The sequence below is a fragment of the Mollisia scopiformis genome (genome assembly GCF_001500285.1).
Source record: "Mollisia scopiformis unplaced genomic scaffold LY89scaffold_21, whole genome shotgun sequence".
NCBI lineage: Eukaryota > Fungi > Ascomycota > Leotiomycetes > Helotiales > Mollisiaceae > Mollisia > Mollisia scopiformis.
The window spans coordinates 709,259-730,075 of NW_017263601.1; the positions used below are offsets into that span (position 1 = coordinate 709,259).

The following is a 20,817-nucleotide window of genomic DNA, read 5'->3' on the forward strand; positions in this document are numbered from 1 at the left end:
ATGCTGGCTCGCTAAAAAATTCAAGGCTGAAGTCCGGCTCACATCTCCGCCGCGCAACATTGGTGATTGCAACTTTCTTTTGATTTCATTTCGTCATCTTCTGTTTATGAGAATACATTTCAAGCTCGAAATTTTCTGTTTTGTTTTGGGCTGTGATACAAATCGCGCCTTCTGATTCTGGGACTCGAGATGGATCTTGCCACCTCGGAACATAACCATCTCGACCCTCATGAAGCACCCCCTCAAACATTAAAAGACCTCTTCAAATCATGGAAAAGATCATCTATAGAATCAATAAATCAACTTGATATTGCTTCTGGTGAGACAGAGTTTTTGGGAAGCGTACCGAAGTCTCGTCTCCAGTCTGCATTTGAAGACTTTTCCGGGCTCCCTCTCGACCAACATTTGGAACTTACACCGATTTATGGGTTTAAAGATCTGCCAGGTAGGTATTTTGATTTATTACCCCACATACCTGCTGAGTGGTAGTTTGTTAGAAAAATCGATATGCTTTGCTATTGTTCTGACTTTTGTTAGGCTTGTTTGTCCTACCCTCGTTGCTGCCTCCCTCTGTTCAGAAAGAGCTGCTTTCACGCTTATTGCATCGAGATCTATCAGACCCGAGACATAAAACCAATTTGCATCTACATTATGATGTTTCTTATCCTACTGAGAACCCCTCGTTCTTCTCTGCACCTCCAGCCAGCATTGCTCTCCATCCTAAAGATGCGAAAGTGCACAAACCACTAAGTGTCAAAGCTGCTCTGGAAAAGAAAGTCCGATGGGTCACTCTTGGGGGACAGTATGACTGGACCAACAAGGTCTATCCATCAGAAGAGCCTCCTAGGTTCCCTCAAGATGTCGCTGCGCTCATTAGAAATATCTTTACGGATATGGAGCCTCAGGCAGCTATCGTCAATCTTTATTCTCCAGGAGACACCTTGAGCTTGCATCGGGATGTTAGCGAAGAGGTTGATAAAGGACTGGTAGGCGTGAGCTTAGGCTGCGATGCTATCTTTTTAGTTGGACTTCATGATGAGAAGTCAGGGGAAACACATTCAGCAGTCCTCCGACTGCGATCCGGAGATGCACTTTACATGACAGGGAAATCACGCTTTGCCTGGCATGCAGTTCCGAAGATTGTTGCTGGTACATGCCCGGCCTATCTTTCGAACTGGCCAGAGGAAGAATTCCCAAAATGGGAAGGTTGGATGTCAAATAAGAGAATCAATCTCAATGTTCGTCAAATGCGAGGATCAACAAGTGTGGCTTCCATGAAGTTCTTGGGCGATTAAGACAGCTAAATGCAGGTTCTCCCACTTTTGAACGTATGCCGGGGTGCATAGCGCCACGAAGCTACCCCTCCATGATAAGGCTATCATGACAAACACAAACCAGCATTTCGTTCAGATAATGCGTTGAACTCGTCTCATTCAATCTGAATCTGAAAAGTAATTTCTTTTTGACAGCACCGACAAAATGGTTGAATGGCAAACTTTGGCAAAAGAAAAACGGGAATCCGTTATTGGACTAATCCCTAAAGCTTGGCTGTTACCCTCTCCTGTTCCGCCTGCAACGGAGCAGCGAGACGTCACTGGAAAATATATCCAACAGTTTCTTTCTCCTGCTGAGATTGAAATTACCGAAACTGATGCAGTTGGTATTGTCAAGAACACAATTTCGGCAAAGTGGAAGGCTCGGGATGTGGCCGAAGCTTTCTGTCACCGGGCCGCTTTAGCTCATCAGATGGTGTGTCAAGCTGTTGATTCTTTTGAGAAGTAAACTTTCTAACTTTCAAAGGTCAACTGTCTCCATGAGATTTTTTTTGATGCTGCAATAGCTGATGCGCAGGCCCTGGATGAATATTATGCAAAGCATGGGAAACCGATCGGACCGCTTCACGGCTTGCCGGTCAGTCTGAAGGACCAGTTTCATGTCAAAGATGTCGAGACAACTATGGGATATGTTGGAGTAAGTCATTTCTCTTGTGAGAGACACTTGATTATGATAGCTTCATCAAATCCGCGGGATATGAGCAATGGCACGAGCTAATTTCTTCCAGTGGATCGGTACTTTTGAAGGGAAGAAAGGAACCAACAAAGAGAAAGTCTTCGAAAGCGAGATGGTCAGAGAGCTACGAAACCTTGGAGCAATTCTGTACTGCAAGACTAGCGTTCCACACACATTGATGGCTGGCGAGACCGTGAACAATATCATCGGTTATACATGGAACCCCAAGAACCGTAACCTCGCTTGTGGTGGTAGCTCAGGAGGCGAAGGAGCTCTGATCGGATTGAAAGGAAGCCCAGTCGGCTTTGGAACTGACATCGGCGGCAGCATCCGTATTCCTGCTGCATTTAATGGCTTGTATGGCATTCGTCCATCAAGTGGGAGACTCCCGTATGAAGGAATGGCAAACAGTATGGATGGGCAGAACTCCATTCTTTCAGTGGTGGGCCCGATCGCAACCTCTGTTGGCGCTCTGAAACTTGTCATCAAAGGTCTTCTGGAACAGCAACCGTGGTTGCACGATCCTCTTGTCGCTGAGATTCCTTGGCGGGACGAGCAAGAGCAAGCTGTGCTAGACATTGTCAAGGGTAGTGGTGGCGGGCAATTGGCTTTCGGCATCTCGAAAGGGGACGGAATCGTCAATTGTCAACCACCTGTTCGAAGAGCAATTGATATCGTTGTCAAGACTGCCGAAAAGCTGGGACACAAGGTTTTCGAGTGGGCCCCGCCTTCTCATAAACGCTGCTTAGAGATTGCCGTGCGTTGATCCATCTTCGAAGGCAGATATATGCTTACAATTGCAGTTCAAAACATGGATCTATGATGGAGGAGCTGATGTCCATGCTGCATTCGCTCTCTCTGGTGAGCCAATGGCTAGCCAAATCACCTCGACCTACGGAACTTTGAAAGACGAATATACAGCTTCTCAAATTGCAGCCAACAACGTCGCCAAACGTGCCTACCAGAAAGAGTACATGGAGTACTGGAATAGCACTGCTGAACTCACAGGCACAGGTCGTCCGATCGACGCCGTCATTGCACCCTTAGCCCCATTTGCTGCTGCGAGACCAGATATGTATAGCTACTACGGTACGTTGTCCTGAGCGTGATGCTGATTTATGCTATTTTGACAGGGCAAAATTTGGAAGTGGGACTTTGAAGGCTAAACGTGTTATGCCAGGATTGAGCACCTGGGTCAATATGGTCGATTATACGTCGGCGGTTCTACCGGTTACGTTGGTAGATAAGAGTATTGATGTTGTGGATGAGGGATACAAGCCGTTGAATGATCAAGATGAGAAGGTTTTCTTGGCTTGTAAGTTAAGTACTCTTTGAAGCGAGGTGGTTTACTGATCTGTATAGATGATCCGGAGCTTTATGACCGGGCGCATGTCGCGGTCCAGATCGTTGGACGCAGGTTACAGGAAGAGAAGATCCTTACGATCACGGAGATTCTTGGAGATGCTCTGGGTAAGCACGTGGTATAGCCTGATCAATTACATTTTTGTCAAAGTCCCGAGTTCGTCGCTCTCCTTACTTTGTGGCTGCATATGCTCTTGTAACTCAGGCTGAAATTGTAGCACCTCCTTTCTTAATTTTATATTTTGGAACTTTTTCTGCTCAAACAACACAAACTCGCATATCGATTGACTTGAGAAGTTTGATATCACACTGTTTTAAAGAGGAATAGGACAGAGGAACGACATCAAGAATGGCGGGATAGTATGCAATTCTCGGACGAGGAGAGAAAATATCTAGATAAGTTAGACCAGGTGCGATTCTGCCATGTAGAAGCTGGTCTCATGTGAAGCCTACGAGTGAGGGGGTCACGGAGCTATGAGAGCATCGTTATCCCTTTCCGACCCTTCCCGAATCAATGTTGGTGGCATTTCGTGGCTGCATAATTGCATGAAGCTGTCACAAATCACATTCTCGACACAGCAACCCTTCTTTCAGGTCATCCTTCACCGCTTTCCTTATGAATATACTCAACTTCTTATGTTTTCAGCATGCTCGGCCGTTGCTTGACTTTAAGCAGACTAAAGACTCGCAACCCGCATACGAATATCAAGACGTCGATTCCCTGGACGAGTACCAAAAACATCTGCCATACGAGCACTTGTACATCCCCGGCTACAGGACTCAACAAGGAAGACATAGTCGCGCTGTGCTTCACGTCATTCAGTCTTTCAGGCGCCGTTCTTTATCAAGTGTTGGCGTTCGTACGGGAAGGGAACAAACCACAACAGAAACGAGAAGGGGGTTTGAAGAAGTATTTGGATAGAGCAGGGCTTTCGGCCGAGGAACGTGCGAGTTTGGACGGTCCAGAGATATTGCAGCTTTTGTACAGATTCAAAGACGAGGAGTTAGCTCGCCTTCGCGAAGCGCAACAACCTCCCAGGTGATTCATGGACTTGAATCTTCTCTTCGCTCTCAAGGTATTAGCCGTATCCTCGAAACTCTGAGGTAGGCATACCTACTATATTTCCCAGTCCAGCAGCTGACCACTTTCTGTCAACAACAGCTCCCGTATTGTAATCATATACGTCCTTCGCTTCCGTGTCCAGGATGCTTTCTATCCTTCGCCAGTCGGCGCTGCCACACATCTCGAGAAGCCGGATTCGTTGCCTTCCCACCGAGCTTCGCAGATCCAGTAGTCTACTCGTCAGCATACGTTCGCCAGTCTTGATGCCATCATCTTCTTCTTGTGTGTCACCATCCGCCCAAATGAGCTTCCCGACGTCGACCAAGCGACTTGGTGCCCCGAGACTGCCGTCCTCATTCCCACCTACTTCCCCACCTCCGAAAGTAGTCCCAACAGTATTCGCTGGTGTTGGAGGTGTGACAAGCACTGTCGCCGTGTGCGCTATTATTTGGGTTTGCTGGAAGGTTATTGTTACACCAATAGTCATAATACTTACATTAGTCATAACGAGTTTTCTGGGTCTTGCAATTATCTTGCCCAGCTTGATTTTGTTGGCAGGACCTAGCGAGCAAGAGAGGCGCGCGTCCGAACCTCGAAAGGCCAGAAAGGATACTGAAAAGCGATACCGGGAGTTTGTCTACAGGACGAAGCTACCTAGGAAAACCAAGAGGATCCTTCGGAAGGTGGATAGCGCGATGTCTCTGTTCTGCCACGATGAGCTTAGGGCGGAACAGAGAAGTTGAGCGATATAAGAGATGGTGACTACTCTTCGCTTATCCTTTACTGTACAGTAAATTATCAAAAATCACATTCTTAGGACAGTTTTTCATTTGATGGCTGGACTGATTTCGTAGACAACATCTTATCTTCCTGGTTCTTCCTTCTCTTCAACTATTGTTACATCATGTTAAAAAAAATCTTCGACCTCGACAGTTTCTCCGTCCAGCTGCAACGTTCAGCCATACAAGACCATCGATCTCGACTCTTTCTCCCTTCCGTGGGTATACAAAAACTCAAATTCCAGCGCTACCGTTTAAGAAAGGCTACATTCTCCAAGACCTCGACGAGAGACGACATTGTGAACAAAGCATCCAAGCCGCCAGAGCAATCCTCGATGTATGGGTTTAGGTTTACTGTTTCCGCTGGAGTCATCAGCATTGCTTTGACTACTACTGCGGCCTTCTGGGTGGAAATGAGAATAAGTGAAATGGAGGACTGGACCGATGCTTTTGGTTTACCTTCATACGACGACTGGATAGAGAGACTTGGCTTCTGTGGAGGAGATGGAGAGGAAGAAAAGGCATAACATTTCAGAGACAAGTTCGCCACGTTCATGTACGAGCAGAAATGTGGACCCGACAACCGTGGATGGGATGGGGAAATTGAAGGACAACTCATGATACGTCAACAGATCACATGGTCCGAATGGAAGAGGCTGATGTTACATCTGGAGGAAAGGAGACTCGATCGTGACATCATCCGAGCTCATGCGGAGCAATATGGCGAGTTTGTTGGCAAGTCGGGGTTTTGTCAGGGCTGTCAAGATAAGTTGATGGGTGAAGCTAGTAGTATAGTAACGATGATTCTGATAAAGCATGATAAGCTGCAGATTCGGATGCGAAAACGGGCCCAATTCAACCCAGCATATGTACTAGAATATCAAGCAAGGTGGGAGAGGAAAAGAAGGTCGATTCCAATCAAGAAATAGATTCTCTACATGCGAGGAAGAGTTCATAAGCAAGCTTTGGTTTGATGTTATTTACATCGTCCGTGGCGTTAGAGAATTTCTGGCATACCATGGGCAGTGAAGAAAAGAGGAACTTGGAAATATTGGGACATCGTAGTCGGATGCCTATGTGCTTCGTTCGAGATACGTGAATGTATTCGTAAATACTGGCAGAAATCTGCTGTAATCTTGGTTTTGAGGTGCTCCGCTCTAAGTGCTGCAGCAAATATCCGACACGGTCACATAATGAATAGAGCTCTAAGTGTATGCAAGGGGATGAGACATGTCGAGGTCACGAGCTCTGCGTGCCTCTCCGGAATGAATCGGGACTGACAGCGAAACATTCAGTGATCTCTCCTTCTTATCCTTCCCTGTGCATCTAGCCTCTCAACAATTTCTATCCAAATCAGCATCCTCACAGTTTAATTATCCAAGATGTTGTCTCTTGCATACTCTGGTTCCTTTGTATGCTCGAGACTACTCAACCATCCTCCATCCTTCAAGTTTCACAGTCATGGCAGATCCCTTCTCAGATCAATCTCATTGTCGACAACACGAAGGGAATATCATAGACTTCTACAACTGTCTCGAGCGTCATTCCAGGCTAGCCTCGCACGCCCATCAAGCGTATTCAGGCCGATAACTCCATTGCGAAGATCGAACGCATTTTCCACAACATCGAGACGGGCTGAAGAGGGTAACAAGGAAGACTACAAAAGAGTTGCTAGTTCTGCGAATTCTGGTTCGGACAACATAATTCCGTTTGTAGGACTTTTGTTGCTCATTCTTGGGGGAGTTGCGGGTTATGGTACGGACAATCTCCTTAGCAAAGATCTATATCTGACCATAATCCAGCGATGGGATCCAATGGAACTGGAAGTCCTGCTGCGCCTCCGTCCCAGAATATGACTCAAAGGCCGATGCTGAAATGCTGGAAGGAGCACTGTAGACAGCATCAGCAGGCGGAGCGACATAGACAGTTTCTCGCATTGTACAAGAGCTACCCATATACCGAGCTAGATGTACAGGTAGCGACAGTAATGGAGCCCGTCCTGATGAATGAAATGAGATCTAAGGTCCAAGAAACTTCTGTTCGAATCAGAGAAACGCTTGAGGCAGCTCGACGGAGAAACGAAGCACCGGTGGAGATGTCGAAGAGCCAGCCGAAAAGCCAGTCCTAGCTGTGGCTAGGGTTCAAGTCAAGGACAACTCGAACGAGAAGAAGAAACGGCAGTCTTTTGGCCCGTGAAGGAATCTGATTTGCGTAAATTCTCTGGAAGCAGATCTCCGCTTTAGAAACATCGGAAGAGATCGGAAAGAGCGTTGTATGGCTTATGCGAGGAATATCATGTATCACATTCCACTTAGAACATCGGACCCTAAAACGCAATGCTTCCGGAGCTTTTGACATTCAGACGCAGCAAACATGCTTTCACTTACTCGTCCACGTCTCGCACAACAGGGACTTCTCAAGCTTTTGCAAGTTCAAGTACGTCTTTCGCGAAGTCGGCCACAATCGCAAGTCTTGTCGGCGCTTCAAGTTTCTCCTCTCCATTCGAGGCGGCATGCTTTCTCCACATCCGTGAAGAGATCACTGAACCTCAAACCGACGTCGAGCCTGGGACAAAATGAGCAGCGGAGATTTCAAGATTCTCGGAGACTCCTGAATAATGCTCTGCAGGACAACTCGCGCCTTTTCGTTGTAGGGGGTATAATTTCCGTCGCTGGTAGGGCCACTGTGGTACGTGAAAAGGCAATGTCCTTAGTGCTCTTCTCTAACTTGTGCCTTAAAGGTGTGCTGGACTTTGGGTGCATTCGACGAAGAGAGATGGGCTGATCGCATGAGCAATTTGGGTCAATACTTTCCATGGACGAAGGAATCCAGTACTCAGCCAACCGAGAGGGGCTGCAGGAAGGCTGGCAAAGAGGAGAAGAAATCTGTTGAGCTTCCCGGCCTAAACAGAAGGAGTGATGGCGCACCTACTCCACACATACCAGATCTCAAAAGCGGGACTGACGCCAGGAAATAGATCGTGAGACTGACACACGGAGCAAGTCTGTTTATAGAATCTCCCATCAGAGACAAATATACAAATATCCTAGTGCATCCATTTTGGTGATTTCGAGAGTCTCTGTTCTGTATTTGCAGTCGCCACACTTGTTGTGGTACGTGCAGATTGTCCACTTTCCTCCCAAGCGCTCTTGGCTGATGTACTGACGCTTACACAGATGTATTACCTATGGGCTGGATGGACATGGATCTCAACAACCACCTCAGAAAACATAGCTTGATAACGCAGCCGAAGGGATACGAAAAGCCTCAGCGGTGATGGAGATGAGCCAGAAACACCTTGGAGTGATGAAGGACTCCGCCGCAGAGTGGAGCAGAAACCGAGTGGCTAAATTTCAGAAGCCTGAGACCTTGGTAGCTGGGAAGGGAGAAGTTTCTCCAGAACAGAAGCCTGAGTGGCCAGAGTTCTTTTCTAGACAAAGGAAAGCAAAGGGATGGAAAAGGGGGTGAGCTGTCGCAGGATTGCTCCAAACTGCTCGTGGTGGGGATAGTTGGAAGTCGAATCTGTGAAGGACTATGTTCATAGAATCTCTTCTGAGCAATAATTCGTGTGATTCTTGCATTGCGGACAATGGAAATGTGACAGTGATCTGTGATTCTGAGACATATATTCAGGCTTCAGAAAGGCGGAGCGGAGCGCATTGCACGCCACCCTACTAGCCCATTTGGGCACTGTTATCTCGTCGCAATCCTCGACCTTCTAGAACAAGTTTCACTGGAAATCTTCTACCACGACATAATGGCAACGACAGTGCCGGTACGTATTTCGACCTTTAAGTTGCTCCCAGAAGAGCTACGGACGACGATTCGTAAATAGCAAAATTTGTTGGTCTTGGGTGAGTGCCAACCCGTTTACCAAGGGAAATTCAAGATTCCGTCCAGGGGATCCAAAAACCTCATGTGTACGTCGAATTCTTCCCTTCCCTTGACTTGAATTCATTCCAGGAGGCGAGCTTTTTTGGATCATCCTTGGGAGTATATCATCTAAGAAGATGCGGTTTAATCATTTGATGAGCTACTCCACTCACGAATGTCTCTCAAAGTTGTGTACTAATTTGTCAATAGAGAACCCAGACATCGACAAAATCTTGTTCGCAGCACCCTGTTTCAGCAAAGCTCTCAGTGCCCTTAAGGTTTTCATCAAGCAATTTCCGCAGGAAGTCGGAAACGCACGAAATGTAGCTGTCAGTAGCAGGTTGTGGAACTGGACAAGCCAAGCAAGAATCGATTTCCTCTTCTCTCTAGTCAAGTTTCTAGAGCTAAAAGAGTGCGTGGTGGACGTAGGAAAAGATTATGAGGAATTCTGTTCTATGGAGAAGGCTCGTTCAAACAGTCCCGCCGCTAGAATCGGAACTTGGACGCTGCCGCAGGACCTGGAGCACTTACTGATGGGTGCCAAAATGGGACTTGTGGTTTCTCCATCACAGAAAGTTTGTTCTGAAGCCACAGAATGGCGTCCTTCGTATTGTGCATGGCGAGTACAACATTGTGAGAGGAGTGATTTCACGGACGAAGACAAGAGGCCTCGATGAGATCGATTAAAAAGAAGGCTTGTCGATGATGCAATTTGCCTTGATTAGGATGCAGCCGCAAGAGTTGCACGAAAGGGAGGCAAGCGTTGGAATGAGTCCTAGTGTTGCTGGCGTTGCCCTATCCTGCGCTATATCATCTAAGCTTCTTAGCTTTACCGCAGAGCCCATAGTGTCGCGTGAAGGTAGCGTTCTCTGGGGTCTCGACCGTCAATGCCAAGTGACGACATACAGTATCGAGGGCTCAGATGCGCCTCAAGGAAAAAGTTATAAGTGTATTTTCCTGGTCGCGGTTTGTTTGTATCTGTTCCTTCTCCGCCCTTCAACTTTGTATTCTAATTTTTCTTTGTTATATTGTGATTCTCAAAATGGATCGAATGGAGCATATAGACTCGAGATATGAGAGTCATGAGCCGGAAGATCTAGGCAAATGGCCCAACAATATTGTAACATGGCATGGAGAGAAGGACCCCGAAAATCCCATGAACTGGCCTGTGAGGAGTAAGATCAGAATTACTGTCATGCTTGGATTTACGACAATGGGTGCTGCTTTTGCTTCCTCTTCATTCAGTCCCACATTCGATCAAGTTGCAGCAGAATTCGGTGTTAGCACTGAAGTCACCACTCTTTCTCTATCACTCTTCGTTCTCGGATTTGCTTTTGGACCATTGGTATGCTCTTGCTTTTCTAGTTACAGTACATATTTTGTTCTAACGTGCATTAGATCTTTGCTCCAGTCTCCGAGCTCTATGGCAGAAAATTGTCATTCCTGCCTGCGTACTTTATCTTCGGAATCTTCTTGATCGGAGTAGCTACGGCCGAAAATCTGCAAACAATTATGATATGTCGCTTCTTTGCAGGATTGATGGCATCGGCTCCCATTTCGAATGTGGCTGGTGCTCTTGCCGATTTATGGAATGACCACGATCGTGCTTTGGCTGTTGTTGGGTAAGCCCTGTCTGGATTGACGGTCGAAGATAGAGTTGATAAACTTCTAGATATTCTGTCGCTGTAATTGGTGGGCCTACAGTTGGGCCTTTGGTTGGGTCAGCCATCACTACGAGTTACCTTGGTTGGAGGTGGACTGAATACATTACTGCGATTTTGATCTTCCTCATTTTTGCTATAGATCTCTTCTTCCTCCCTGAAACCTATGCTGTAAGTTCTTCCCCTGACAAAGTGTTCATGAGAATTAGGGAAAAACCGAACTAACCATAGTTCAGCCCGTACTCCTACAGCGGAAAGCCAAACATCTTCGTATGTACTTGGTTCCAAGAATGGTACTTCCATTGCTAATGTTAAATAGGCTATGAAACTGGCAATTGGGCGCTGCACGCACGCATCGACGAAGAAGAGCTAACCGCAAAATCAATTGTGGAGAAGCATCTTTCAATGCCGCTCATGATGCTCGTATCCGAACCTATCATTCTTTGCCTCGCAATTTACAATGCTTTCGTGTACGGTATTCTTTACCTTCTCTTCGAAGCTTTTCCTATTGAGTATGAAGAAATTCGTGGGTGGACTCCAGTTCAAGGCTCCCTTGTATTCCTCGCTGTCCTTGTTGGTGTCTTGGTCTCTGGATGCATCCAAGCTTCATACCAACCCTTCTTCTGGAAGCAACTCGACAAAGCTCATGACAAAGGCTTAAAAAACGACCCAGAAGCACGATTACCTCCCATGATGCTCGGAGCCGTCCTTTTTGCAGCGGCGTTATTCTGGGTCGGTGGTGGTGCCGGCACAGACAAGTCACCGGCAATTGGTATTGTAGGCGCTGGATGTATTGGAGCAGGATTTATTCTGATCTTCCAGAATGCAGTCAATTACCTCATTGATGCATTTACAGTCCACGCAGCCTCAGCTCAAGCAGCAAACACTTTTCTGCGAAGTTTAGCAGGTGCTGGATTCTCGCTTTTTGCTACGCCTATGTTCAAGAATCTGGGTGTGGACTGGGCGAGCTATTTGCTTGGATTCATTGCTGTAGCTTTGATTCCCATTCCAGTGCTGTTTTATGTGTTCGGCCCGAAGCTGAGGGGTATGTCGAGATATAACCCAGAGAAGAGAAGAAGGAGTTAAGCGAAGAAAAGGAAAGGTAGCAATGTTTAATGACGGAGAGCGAAAGAATGATGCTATGAATATTTTAGAGTAATGATTTGCTGCCATGCGTATGATATTATGAATATATAGATTAATAGATTTTGCCGTAGTTTTCAGTCTGCCCATACTTCAGCACTAATTTCTTCATCGGTGGTCACTCGTCCTTGCCGCGTTGACAGCTTTCCTCGCAAATGTGTTAGATGAACAACACTCTTTAATACCTTCGACCCAAACTATGGTCCTTGATTCTCCCCTTCTTCATATTGCGCTTTCCAGATCCAGTAATACCTTTCCACAATCCATAAAATTACAAAGCACATAGGACGATGTATGTCACGATGATCGCCTTTACAAATTTTCTGATGACATCCCCACGCCCTTGGCGCAACAGTTCAGTTCGTATCTTTTTGAAGGTCCTAATAACACTCGATGGACGTAAAGCACCCCTTCTTAAGACTATTCTGAGGATGGCCCTCCTGTCGACCTTGCTCTCTTTGTTTTCTCTGGGAAATCTTGGTTGTTTGTCTTGTTGTCTCGTAGTAGAGGAAACACTGAATGTTCGAGTTCGACAAGAGAAGGCAGGGCATGCTCTAAAGTCGTAATAGGTAATGTTCTTGAGTCTGTTGATGGAAAGAGACAAGTTTCGGATGATCATGATGAATGATCGTATTGTGATGCTTGAGGTTTAGAGCGGGGTGGGTGGGACCGCGGGGTACTTTAGCGAAACTCAGGGGTAAAGGGGCATTTTCTTTATGTTCTTACAACGCTCGCAATGACGAGATATATGCGCAAAGTTGCTGAAGTCTATATGATCGTGGTCTTCAAATTTCGTGGTTCGGTTTTTTATGTTCCTGGCGGAACTACAAGGGCCTTTGATTCGCGGAAGGTTTCAGCTCGAGAAACGACTGCTCACATTCCTTACTGAGTATTCAAGTGATCACCTTGCAATCTTCAATCTGCTTCGTTACGGAACTTCTGAACAACTTTCATACGCAATGAAGCTTCCCCGCCCCATTAACGCCATGATTCGCACAGCAGTACAAGGCTCCAAACAAGGCAAGAAAGCTAAGTTCCAAACATTCTCAAAGTGCAGAGCTTCTTCGCCTACGAAGAAGAACAAAACGACAGAAGCAACTACCCCTTGGAACCTACCCTGTATACTACCGGGTCCCGAAATGAGCCTCCCTTTCCCACGCAGCAGAGCAGAGCCAGGCGCTCAGACGTTTCCGGCGACTGAAGTTGGAGGATTCGAGGGCGGAGGGGAGGATATTTGGACATATGGGACTGGAGCTACGAGCACGGGTATTGGATGCGGTATACAGCCTTATGGCGGATGGCAGCCTGTTCCGAGGGAGATGATTCCGAAAGACGAAAAGGTTTGGGGACCGGACGGAGAGGTGGTCTTTAGAGAGCAGATGCCAACTGGTGGGGAAGGAGGTTCTGGCGTAGATGTAGGTTCAGGAGGTGAGATTGATGTGGGTGGAGGGTTTGATTTCGACTTCTTTTGATATATGATGGGGATATGTCCGGTGTTGGGAAACGAAACGTTGTGGCATCAGAAAGTCATGCTTGTAAAGGGAAAATCTCTCATCTTATTGTAAACTGTTATCTCGCTTCTTTTCCACGCTTCAAATGATCGTCGTCTCCAGCGAATTACTGTCTTTTGTTACAGAAGATGCTGAGTTGAGCAGACCAAAGCTAGACTGGCGTAAGTTGTCGTCGCATACTTTTGTTTCTGCGGTCCTGGTATCATACATAGGGTTGTAAATTCTTGATCCAGCACTGATCTGATTGGCCTTTAGAAGATATGATTTCCCTCCCTTCTTTTTCGCTCTTTATACCCGCTTCTGCTCGAATGTCATCAAAGCAGTCACTAACAGTCTCTAATTTCTTGAACTCCAAGCCAAGTGCTTAACGGGAAGATTAAGATGTACTTCAAATTCCAATTGGGTTTCTATTATCTTATCGTTCTCTTAGTACTCAAGGGACCAATGCAACCTTCCTTTCCACTAGATCTTGATTCTAAACTTGACTAAAGCTTGACCTGAACAGAGACAAGCGTCTCAATGTTTCAATCACAAAATTGAATATCCACGTTCTTCACTTAGTCAACGACACAGGAAGTGCGAAGCCATTATAGCAGAGGAGAGAGGTCAAAGTCAACACACGTGACTTTGAAACCACGTGTTGAGCAGGCACCAGCAGCGGGATCCTTCTCAACAGATGCCAGGTTTCAACAACTCAGACCTTCTATCACAGAACAATTCGTTCTCAGAATCTCCAAACGTCCAGATACACAAGCTTTAGAACAAGTTTTAGCATAATGAAGCTTGTTGTGTTTATCCTACTAATCACCACCACAATGGCAGTGCCTTACTTATCCTCTATTCAGACCTGGCTAGCCAGCTTCCAACAACCCTTGAAGAGCCTCATTGACAATCCACTTCGAAGATCCACAATACCTCAATTCATTCTCGATGCAAGACACCCATGGATTCTTGCTAACCAACGCAAGCTTGAAAGACTCCCAAACGCAGAGGCTTTCCTGTGCTCTAACCCTGACTCCGATTCGAAGGAAGAAACAGAGAAAGAACCCCAAACATGTACAACAGAGCTAGAAATACCATCTGATATCTTCGACAACCTTGAAATCGACAACAACCGAGCAGGAATCTCGCGACCCGGCTGGCCGAACGCTCTCGAAAGACTTGGCGAGATGAAGCGATGCCAGCGAGCACTCAATCAAGTCAAGACGCTGGAAGTCGACATTTTTGTCCACCGCGAGAAATACTCGGCCCAATATTTGAAGATCCTCGAGCATTTCGAAACACCAGAAGCGCTGTTGACTCTTTTTGGAGACGTCCTAGAGTCTATGACGAACCTCGAGACACTTAAATGGAAAATTCCCAAGGAGTACACACACTCTTTTGAGGAGGCATTTACTGCGAGGAATTTAAGTCTGCCGTCTATCAAGCACCTCGAACCTGGACCTTCGAGTCATTATCTGGTCAGTATGTGTCCGAATCTGGAGAGACTCGAGAATGGTGGTGGATTTATGTGGTATCATGGATATATGCCTGATGGCCGTGACTGGGCAATGATGCTTATTCAAGCTGCGACATCGACACCGAAACTTAAGCGGTTTGCTATGGTGGGTGGACACGATGGATGGACTCCAGAACGAATTTCTGGTATAAATTTCTCTTGCTAGTCCAAGGAGATGACAACGTGGAACTGACGAGTCTTTGCAGAGGTTGTAAAATGTATACCCCAAATAGAAAGTCTCGGATTGCTTGGATCTCTGGGGAGATGGCACGATTATACTGGATATGACACTGGAGATAGTGGAAAATTGAAAGTAAGTATATTCTGTCATCAGAATTACCAAATGTGCCATTGAAACTGGCACTGATCAACCCAAACTTAGGTCGCATTAGAGATTCTGTCCGAACTCCAAAACCTAACACATCTCGACCTTGGTCCCTCGTCGGACCTGGATCGTGGCTTTGATGGTGGGCCGGGTTGCGGAAATGCCTATTTCGGCAAGGGGGGCAGGAAGTACTTGCGTCAAGTCACCAGACAGGGGGCCGAGGCAACGGAGAAAGGAGGGAATATTGTGGTAGAGACTTTGCCCCGTTTGAAGAGCTTTACGATTGGAGGAACGAAGGCGAATGTTACACGGGTTGAAGACAAGATGGTGAATGCGACGTGGCCTTGGACGGGGAGGATGGATGAGTGGCTGATGGAGGTTGTACCTGAGCGATCGGAGCTTTGGGATGTCGAGTATGATCGTATGTAGAGTATGTTCTTGGAAATCATGAATGAATGCTCAATGGTATACTTTTCGAGGTATTCTATTCACCGTTAGACATTGACGTAGCTAGAGAGAACCAATTTCCAGTGAAGTAAGAAGAGGTGCAAAGTCTCGATTGAGAAGGAAGACACCTTTGGCTCCGAGGAGCTACATATTGCGATGATGTCGTAGAATCGGACAAGCCTGCTCGACAGTACGGAGGCCCTCACCTTGAACAATATGCAACTCTGAACGATCTGAAGCCATAAGCTACCAAGACTACAAAGGAAGAGAGAGGTATCAAGTTCATCGAAAATTCATTAAACGTTCCAGTACAAATGATCTATGGCGGAGCTACACTAGTGACATCTCCCGATGAAGGACGACTCCTGCTCCCTGAACCACTGGAACTATGTTCCCGACGGCGGAAGCCATATCTAGGTCTGAAGACATCGGTCAAATTGTCCCAGAATCCAAGATCATACAAATTCTCCACGTCTTTCAATTTCCAAACTCGTTCCCATGTTCCCTCCCCTATAGCATCTGGACCAGTTGGGGGCATGCCATCATCGGTACGAAGAACAATTTGCTCACTCTCAACAGGCCATCGTGTCCAGACTGGTTCAATCGTCTCGTCTTTATGTCGATCTGAAGATAATTCTCGTTTGAATGCGTAGCCGTCCGCCATCTCATATGCCCAATCTCCCCACTTCATGGACTCGTTTGTTGTGGTACCTGCCCAGATGAGGTAGAGGTGATAGCCGAGCAAACCCCAAATGAGAGGCGTGGTCAGGCCACATAGTAGCGTGACTGCGCCTATACGAGTGTATTCTTGAAGTACCCACGCCCAGATGTTGCCATATTCAGACCAAGAGAAGCCTGGCCCCCAGATCTTCCAAGCTGGAATCTCTTTTCGAATTTGTCCAGAAAGAAGACTGAAGCCGAGATAAGTTGCATAAGTCGTCAAACTGGCCGTGGTGAAGAGAAGAAGTAGAAAGTAGTGTTGGTTCCGGTAGCCAACACAATTGTTGATAAAAATACAATGATGATCCATTTTAGCTATGCAGTGCTTGCAAATGCTGCAGTGCTTAGATCGTGCGGGTTTCAGTTGACGGCATGTATGACATGACTGCCCTGGATAGAATATAGTGAAGTCATACGGGTATAGGGTCATCTGATGTGAATGATTTTCTTGCGTTATGTAGCCAGGATCGCTCGCTGCTGATGCATACAAGAATATGTATGGGAGCAGTACCAATGTGATTGCGATGGCTGTTTGCGAGGTATTTAAAAGAGGCCATGCAGGAGGCAGGAATAAGAATTCTGAGACGGATAATAGCAGAATGAAGAATATCTGGGAGAATGTCAGCGTAAAGAATGAGCTACAAAATGAAACAATATTCGAAAGAAGGGCAACAACGTAGCACAAGAGACACTGTGAAGGACTACAGTCAGAAGAACTTTGCAGGACTTCAATACAGTCCGTCTCATTGAATGAATGGATCTGATACCAGACAAATCCTGGAGTCTCGCAGACAACAAAGAAATCGAAGACAGAGATGTTTCCAACACCACACGTGACAGTGAATGCATAAACTCTAACGGAATCGAAATGTCTTACCATTACCAGTGGATGTCTGTCATTCCATAGGGTGTGTGCTATCTTCGCGGTCCAAGCACTGAGACGACCTTGTGTCAACCTCTGGTCCAGAGACCTTATGCTACCCGGAATGTGAAGCCATAAAATGCGATGTAGGGTCCCAATAGGGGTGTTTCTATATCATATGAGCTTCGTACAAGAGTCAAAATTATCTGGAGGGGCATGGAGGGGCACCTTAATGCTGGTAGCCTTCCGAAGAAGGTCACAAACGTAAAGAAGGAAATGACTAGGATGACCAGTGCAATAATCTTCAAAGGGCCCATCATGAAGGGGCTAGAGAACTTTCACAATACAAAGTGGGAAGAAGAGCGAATACGAGCAAGTGAAGGATCCATATTAACAGACCATTGAAACGTGAAATTGTCGGATGTTGCCTCGTCGTTGTTTGTATCACGATGGTGGTCGGTGAATGTGAAATCTAAAAGCCGACGTAAGGTTAGAGCATGTGACCAGGCGCGTGTTAAATTGCAAATCGCGAAAGCCCACGCGGTTTCGCGGTACCACACCTCTCGAACCAAGATACTCTGTTTCTGGCGATTCCGACAAACGATGACAAAGCCCTGGCAAGCTTGCTCTTTACTTCTACATAATATGTGAGCTTTCCCTGCGACGACCCCGGATCCCGCAACAACTTCAGGATGGCAACAATTGTCTACGAGGGCGTGGGCGGCGGCGGAAGTCTTTTTCGGGGAAACAGGTTCTTTCTTCTGCAGCGCATACCTTCGAGGAATCAATGGAGAGATGCCATATTGGTACGTAGGAGTGACGGCGACATCCAATTATCTGCTAACATCAAATCAGGCAAACGGCGGGGAAGTTGTGCCCCTGGAAGAGCGCGCCGACATAGTTATCGCAGACCATGCACGAAAAGACCAACCAGTCGGATCTATATCATGGACTTTCATAGAAGCCTCGCTTAAGAAGGGGGAGCTTGTAAATCCAGAAGAGCACAGTGCTGGACCTGCTACTGCCACCATCCGACCTGTTGGTTCTTCACAACCTGCGAAGACTGGTAGAACGAAGTTCACTGCGGAGGACGATCGCATCCTTATGAATTGGTGTGCAAAGGCAGAACGTCAGGGGCAATCATTGAGAGGCAACATCATATTTCAGCAGCTAGAGGCTGTAGTAAGTTCAGGGACTTTCATAAGCAAAGTATTGCACTGACTTCTCCTGTCAGAATAATAGGCACACTTACCAGTCGTGGAGGGATCGTTGGGTCAAATATGTATCGGAGCAGCCTAGACCCCAAGAATTACAAGACAATGATGATCATGAGGCTGAAGAGGAGGAGGACGGACCAAGTCCTGTTCGTCAAGCTCTGCCACGCCCAGCAGTTCCACGACCGACACCTCAGCCAGCGCCAAGCCGTGCACCTCCCCCTGCTAGGGTGGCAGCAAGAAGAGCGCCAATTGAGCCTGCACCAAGCCAGAAAGTGAAAAGCTCTCCAATATCACGCTCGTCTAACACTACTCCTGTCATCCGTAGGTCCAAGGGAGGGAGTGTCTTTTCGGATGTTGAGACGCAATTATTACTTGAGAACTATGACGAAATTATGAATATTGGGGATGATCAAGTTATTGACGCTTGGATTGCTTGGTCTTCCGTAGTAGGTGTCCCTACGTTTCCGACACCTGCTAAAAGTTGCTAACCAGTCTTAAGCATTCCAACCATACAGCTCAAGAATGGCGGAATTATTTCAATGAGTACGTGGTGCCGAAAGTGATCGCAGACGAAAAGCGAAAAAAAGCAAAGCCCCCAGTGAAAGCAACTTACACCGTTCAGACGATCCCTGGCCCAAGCGGATCGAAGCATGGCAAACAACAAGCTCTTGAAGTCAAAGACTCGCAAGGGTCGTCAGGTGAAGCATTCCACTCACCGAAACAGGACACAACTACAGTTGATGACACCATAGCTGATGAAGCAACTTTCAAGCGCAATATACTTCATCTAGCAGAGCAACTCGGTCTTGATGTAAATTTCAACCCAATCATTTGTGGAAGACCGATACCACTTTTTAGACTTTGGCAAATTGTCGAGTCGGATGAACTTGGTGGATATCATGAAGTCAACGAGCGCAATCTGTGGTATAAAGTCGCCAAAAAGCTCAACTTTAATGAGTTCAAACACAAGAATGCCGACGCAGAAATCAGGGACTGCTTCCGCGAGATTCTCGCTGATTATGAAGACATCGAGAAAAACACGGAAGAGATAGAGGAAGACGTGAGCATGACCGAGTCGCAAGAGAGGGCCATGATCAATGATCAGCTTCGCCAAACTGCCGCGAGGGAGACCCAAAATCTCGCGAACCCAGAGGCCATAGAAGATGATGACGAGGACGATGATCTTGATCGGCCACAGTCCACGCCAAGACAGATTTTGCGCCCAAGCAAGCGAAGGTTTGACAACTCAGGTCAAGACTTCCTGTTGAATAAACGGCTTCGGTCCGATAAAGGGAAAGGGAAAGAGCCCAAAATCCCATCCACGCCCGAGGATGTTATCAATGGAGAGCACATACCCGGATCCTCTTTCAATTCATCGGATGTACATTATCCAGAACTCAACCATCACGAAGATAATGAATCTCTTGACGGTCTCTTTGTCCAGCCCACAAAACAGCGACCAGCAGCATCCTCGTTTCAACGGCCTTCTCTTCCCTCTCGCATACTGGAGCCTGAAACTCAAGATTTTCATTTCATCCCTAACCCCGAAGAGAGTTTCCACGGAGCTCTTGATGATCTGACGCCTTCACCGCGACGAAGCAGCCCCGAACTTCCAGACCGCCATAGATCCAGTATCGCAGCCACACACGGAACACCAGGTTCTTCAAACAGAAATGATGAATCATCCACTCAGTCCCAGACGGATGAGCAACGTAATGCAGAGATAGAGACATTCATTGACCAACACATTTCGATGGGCAATACTCAAGATAACGTGCTTGCCGCTCTCGAGAGCACATGCAATGAATTTACCCATGCCGCTTTCGTCATGGAAAGTCTTTACAGTGGCGAAGGCATTCCCGAAAACTTACCTGGTGTGTGGACTTGGTCCGATGACCAAGCTATCTACAAGAGAAAAGAAAGTTCAGAATTCGAGAAAGTAGTAAGGAAACATGGCATCAAAGGAGTTATAAAGAGGAAAAAGTTCTTAAGAAAACAGAAGAAGGCTGACGAGTTTGTGGCTTCTGGAAACTCTTAGTTGAGCTTAGACGTTAGGGCCATTAGGGCTGAATGACGGATAGCAGATGCCCCCACATTACCAAGGAATAGCAATCTGGCGTTCTTGAGCGGAGTTTTGTTTATAGTCACTATGCGAATACCCATTTCCTTGTCTTGTAGAATTTTATCGAGACAATAGCGAGCGGAGGCAACTCCGGCATAATTGGAGAGAGCAGGTGAATCGGTCAATAGCTGGCGTTGCCTATCCTGAACCAGTGATAGAGATTTGGAGGAATGGGATATTCGTTCTTGGATTGCACAAGAGAGATCAGTCAATCATAATGCATT

The 20,817-nt window shown here is 46.7% G+C and overlaps 12 protein-coding genes across 12 annotated transcripts; 11 read left to right on the top strand and 1 right to left on the bottom strand.

Moving 5' to 3' along the window:
- Positions 1 to 65: 65 nt before the first annotated feature.
- LY89DRAFT_209124 (uncharacterized protein) lies at positions 66 to 1,641 on the top strand. The gene is made up of 2 exons (XM_018205847.1): positions 66 to 445; positions 538 to 1,641. Exons 1-2 carry the CDS (start codon positions 190 to 192, stop codon positions 1,293 to 1,295), a joined length of 1,014 nt encoding a protein of 337 aa, XP_018066855.1. The 5' UTR covers positions 66 to 189; the 3' UTR covers positions 1,296 to 1,641.
- On the top strand, positions 1,480 to 3,497 carry LY89DRAFT_738284 (amidase; the record flags this gene model as incomplete). The annotated part of the gene is made up of 6 exons (XM_018220355.1): positions 1,480 to 1,749; positions 1,801 to 1,971; positions 2,063 to 2,767; positions 2,814 to 3,085; positions 3,144 to 3,325; positions 3,373 to 3,497. The coding sequence occupies 6 exons, from the start codon at positions 1,480 to 1,482 to the stop codon at positions 3,495 to 3,497; spliced, it is 1,725 nt and encodes a 574-aa protein (XP_018066856.1).
- Positions 3,498 to 4,344: 847 nt separating this feature from the next.
- On the top strand, positions 4,345 to 5,405 carry LY89DRAFT_209154 (uncharacterized protein). The gene is made up of 2 exons (XM_018205848.1): positions 4,345 to 4,476; positions 4,535 to 5,405. Exon 2 carries the CDS (start codon positions 4,579 to 4,581, stop codon positions 5,176 to 5,178), a length of 600 nt encoding a protein of 199 aa, XP_018066857.1. The 5' UTR covers positions 4,345 to 4,476; positions 4,535 to 4,578; the 3' UTR covers positions 5,179 to 5,405.
- On the top strand, positions 5,340 to 5,829 carry LY89DRAFT_722103 (uncharacterized protein; the record flags this gene model as incomplete). Its single annotated transcript, XM_018218706.1, has 1 exon — positions 5,340 to 5,829. The coding sequence occupies one exon, from the start codon at positions 5,340 to 5,342 to the stop codon at positions 5,739 to 5,741; it is 402 nt and encodes a 133-aa protein (XP_018066858.1). The 3' UTR covers positions 5,742 to 5,829.
- Positions 5,830 to 6,342: 513 nt separating this feature from the next.
- LY89DRAFT_209156 (uncharacterized protein) lies at positions 6,343 to 7,465 on the top strand. The gene is made up of 2 exons (XM_018205849.1): positions 6,343 to 6,969; positions 7,017 to 7,465. The coding sequence occupies exons 1-2, from the start codon at positions 6,597 to 6,599 to the stop codon at positions 7,340 to 7,342; spliced, it is 699 nt and encodes a 232-aa protein (XP_018066859.1). The 5' UTR covers positions 6,343 to 6,596; the 3' UTR covers positions 7,343 to 7,465.
- Positions 7,466 to 8,411, top strand: LY89DRAFT_209157 (uncharacterized protein). Its single transcript, XM_018205850.1, has 3 exons — positions 7,466 to 7,902; positions 7,955 to 8,327; positions 8,391 to 8,411. The coding sequence occupies exons 1-2, from the start codon at positions 7,588 to 7,590 to the stop codon at positions 8,189 to 8,191; spliced, it is 552 nt and encodes a 183-aa protein (XP_018066860.1). The 5' UTR covers positions 7,466 to 7,587; the 3' UTR covers positions 8,192 to 8,327; positions 8,391 to 8,411.
- A 79-nt stretch (positions 8,412 to 8,490) lies between these two features.
- Positions 8,491 to 9,764, top strand: LY89DRAFT_673473 (uncharacterized protein; the record flags this gene model as incomplete). Its single annotated transcript, XM_018213361.1, has 3 exons — positions 8,491 to 8,678; positions 8,848 to 8,989; positions 9,366 to 9,764. 3 exons carry the CDS (start codon positions 8,491 to 8,493, stop codon positions 9,762 to 9,764), a joined length of 729 nt encoding a protein of 242 aa, XP_018066861.1.
- Positions 9,765 to 10,117: 353 nt separating this feature from the next.
- LY89DRAFT_623681 (MFS general substrate transporter) lies at positions 10,118 to 11,869 on the top strand. The gene is made up of 5 exons (XM_018211027.1): positions 10,118 to 10,432; positions 10,486 to 10,709; positions 10,760 to 10,919; positions 10,985 to 11,018; positions 11,068 to 11,869. The coding sequence occupies exons 1-5, from the start codon at positions 10,130 to 10,132 to the stop codon at positions 11,832 to 11,834; spliced, it is 1,488 nt and encodes a 495-aa protein (XP_018066862.1). The 5' UTR covers positions 10,118 to 10,129; the 3' UTR covers positions 11,835 to 11,869.
- Positions 11,870 to 12,700: 831 nt separating this feature from the next.
- LY89DRAFT_757031 (uncharacterized protein) lies at positions 12,701 to 13,409 on the top strand (the record flags this gene model as incomplete). The annotated part of the gene is made up of 1 exon (XM_018221398.1): positions 12,701 to 13,409. One exon carries the CDS (start codon positions 12,701 to 12,703, stop codon positions 13,361 to 13,363), a length of 663 nt encoding a protein of 220 aa, XP_018066863.1. The 3' UTR covers positions 13,364 to 13,409.
- Positions 13,410 to 14,089: 680 nt separating this feature from the next.
- Positions 14,090 to 15,709, top strand: LY89DRAFT_785850 (uncharacterized protein). The gene is made up of 3 exons (XM_018222930.1): positions 14,090 to 15,046; positions 15,107 to 15,213; positions 15,283 to 15,709. Exons 1-3 carry the CDS (start codon positions 14,179 to 14,181, stop codon positions 15,652 to 15,654), a joined length of 1,347 nt encoding a protein of 448 aa, XP_018066864.1. The 5' UTR covers positions 14,090 to 14,178; the 3' UTR covers positions 15,655 to 15,709.
- A 247-nt stretch (positions 15,710 to 15,956) lies between these two features.
- Positions 15,957 to 17,700, bottom strand: LY89DRAFT_688186 (DHHC zinc finger domain protein). Its single transcript, XM_018215654.1, has 3 exons — positions 17,483 to 17,700; positions 17,270 to 17,423; positions 15,957 to 17,002 (listed from the first exon to the last, which is right to left on the bottom strand). Exons 1-3 carry the CDS (start codon positions 17,572 to 17,574, stop codon positions 15,992 to 15,994), a joined length of 1,257 nt encoding a protein of 418 aa, XP_018066865.1. The 5' UTR covers positions 17,575 to 17,700; the 3' UTR covers positions 15,957 to 15,991.
- Positions 17,701 to 17,809: 109 nt separating this feature from the next.
- Positions 17,810 to 20,812, top strand: LY89DRAFT_652986 (uncharacterized protein). Its single transcript, XM_018212226.1, has 4 exons — positions 17,810 to 18,060; positions 18,110 to 18,436; positions 18,489 to 18,917; positions 18,971 to 20,812. Exons 1-4 carry the CDS (start codon positions 17,947 to 17,949, stop codon positions 20,507 to 20,509), a joined length of 2,409 nt encoding a protein of 802 aa, XP_018066866.1. The 5' UTR covers positions 17,810 to 17,946; the 3' UTR covers positions 20,510 to 20,812.
- The last annotated feature ends 5 nt before the right edge of the window (positions 20,813 to 20,817 follow it).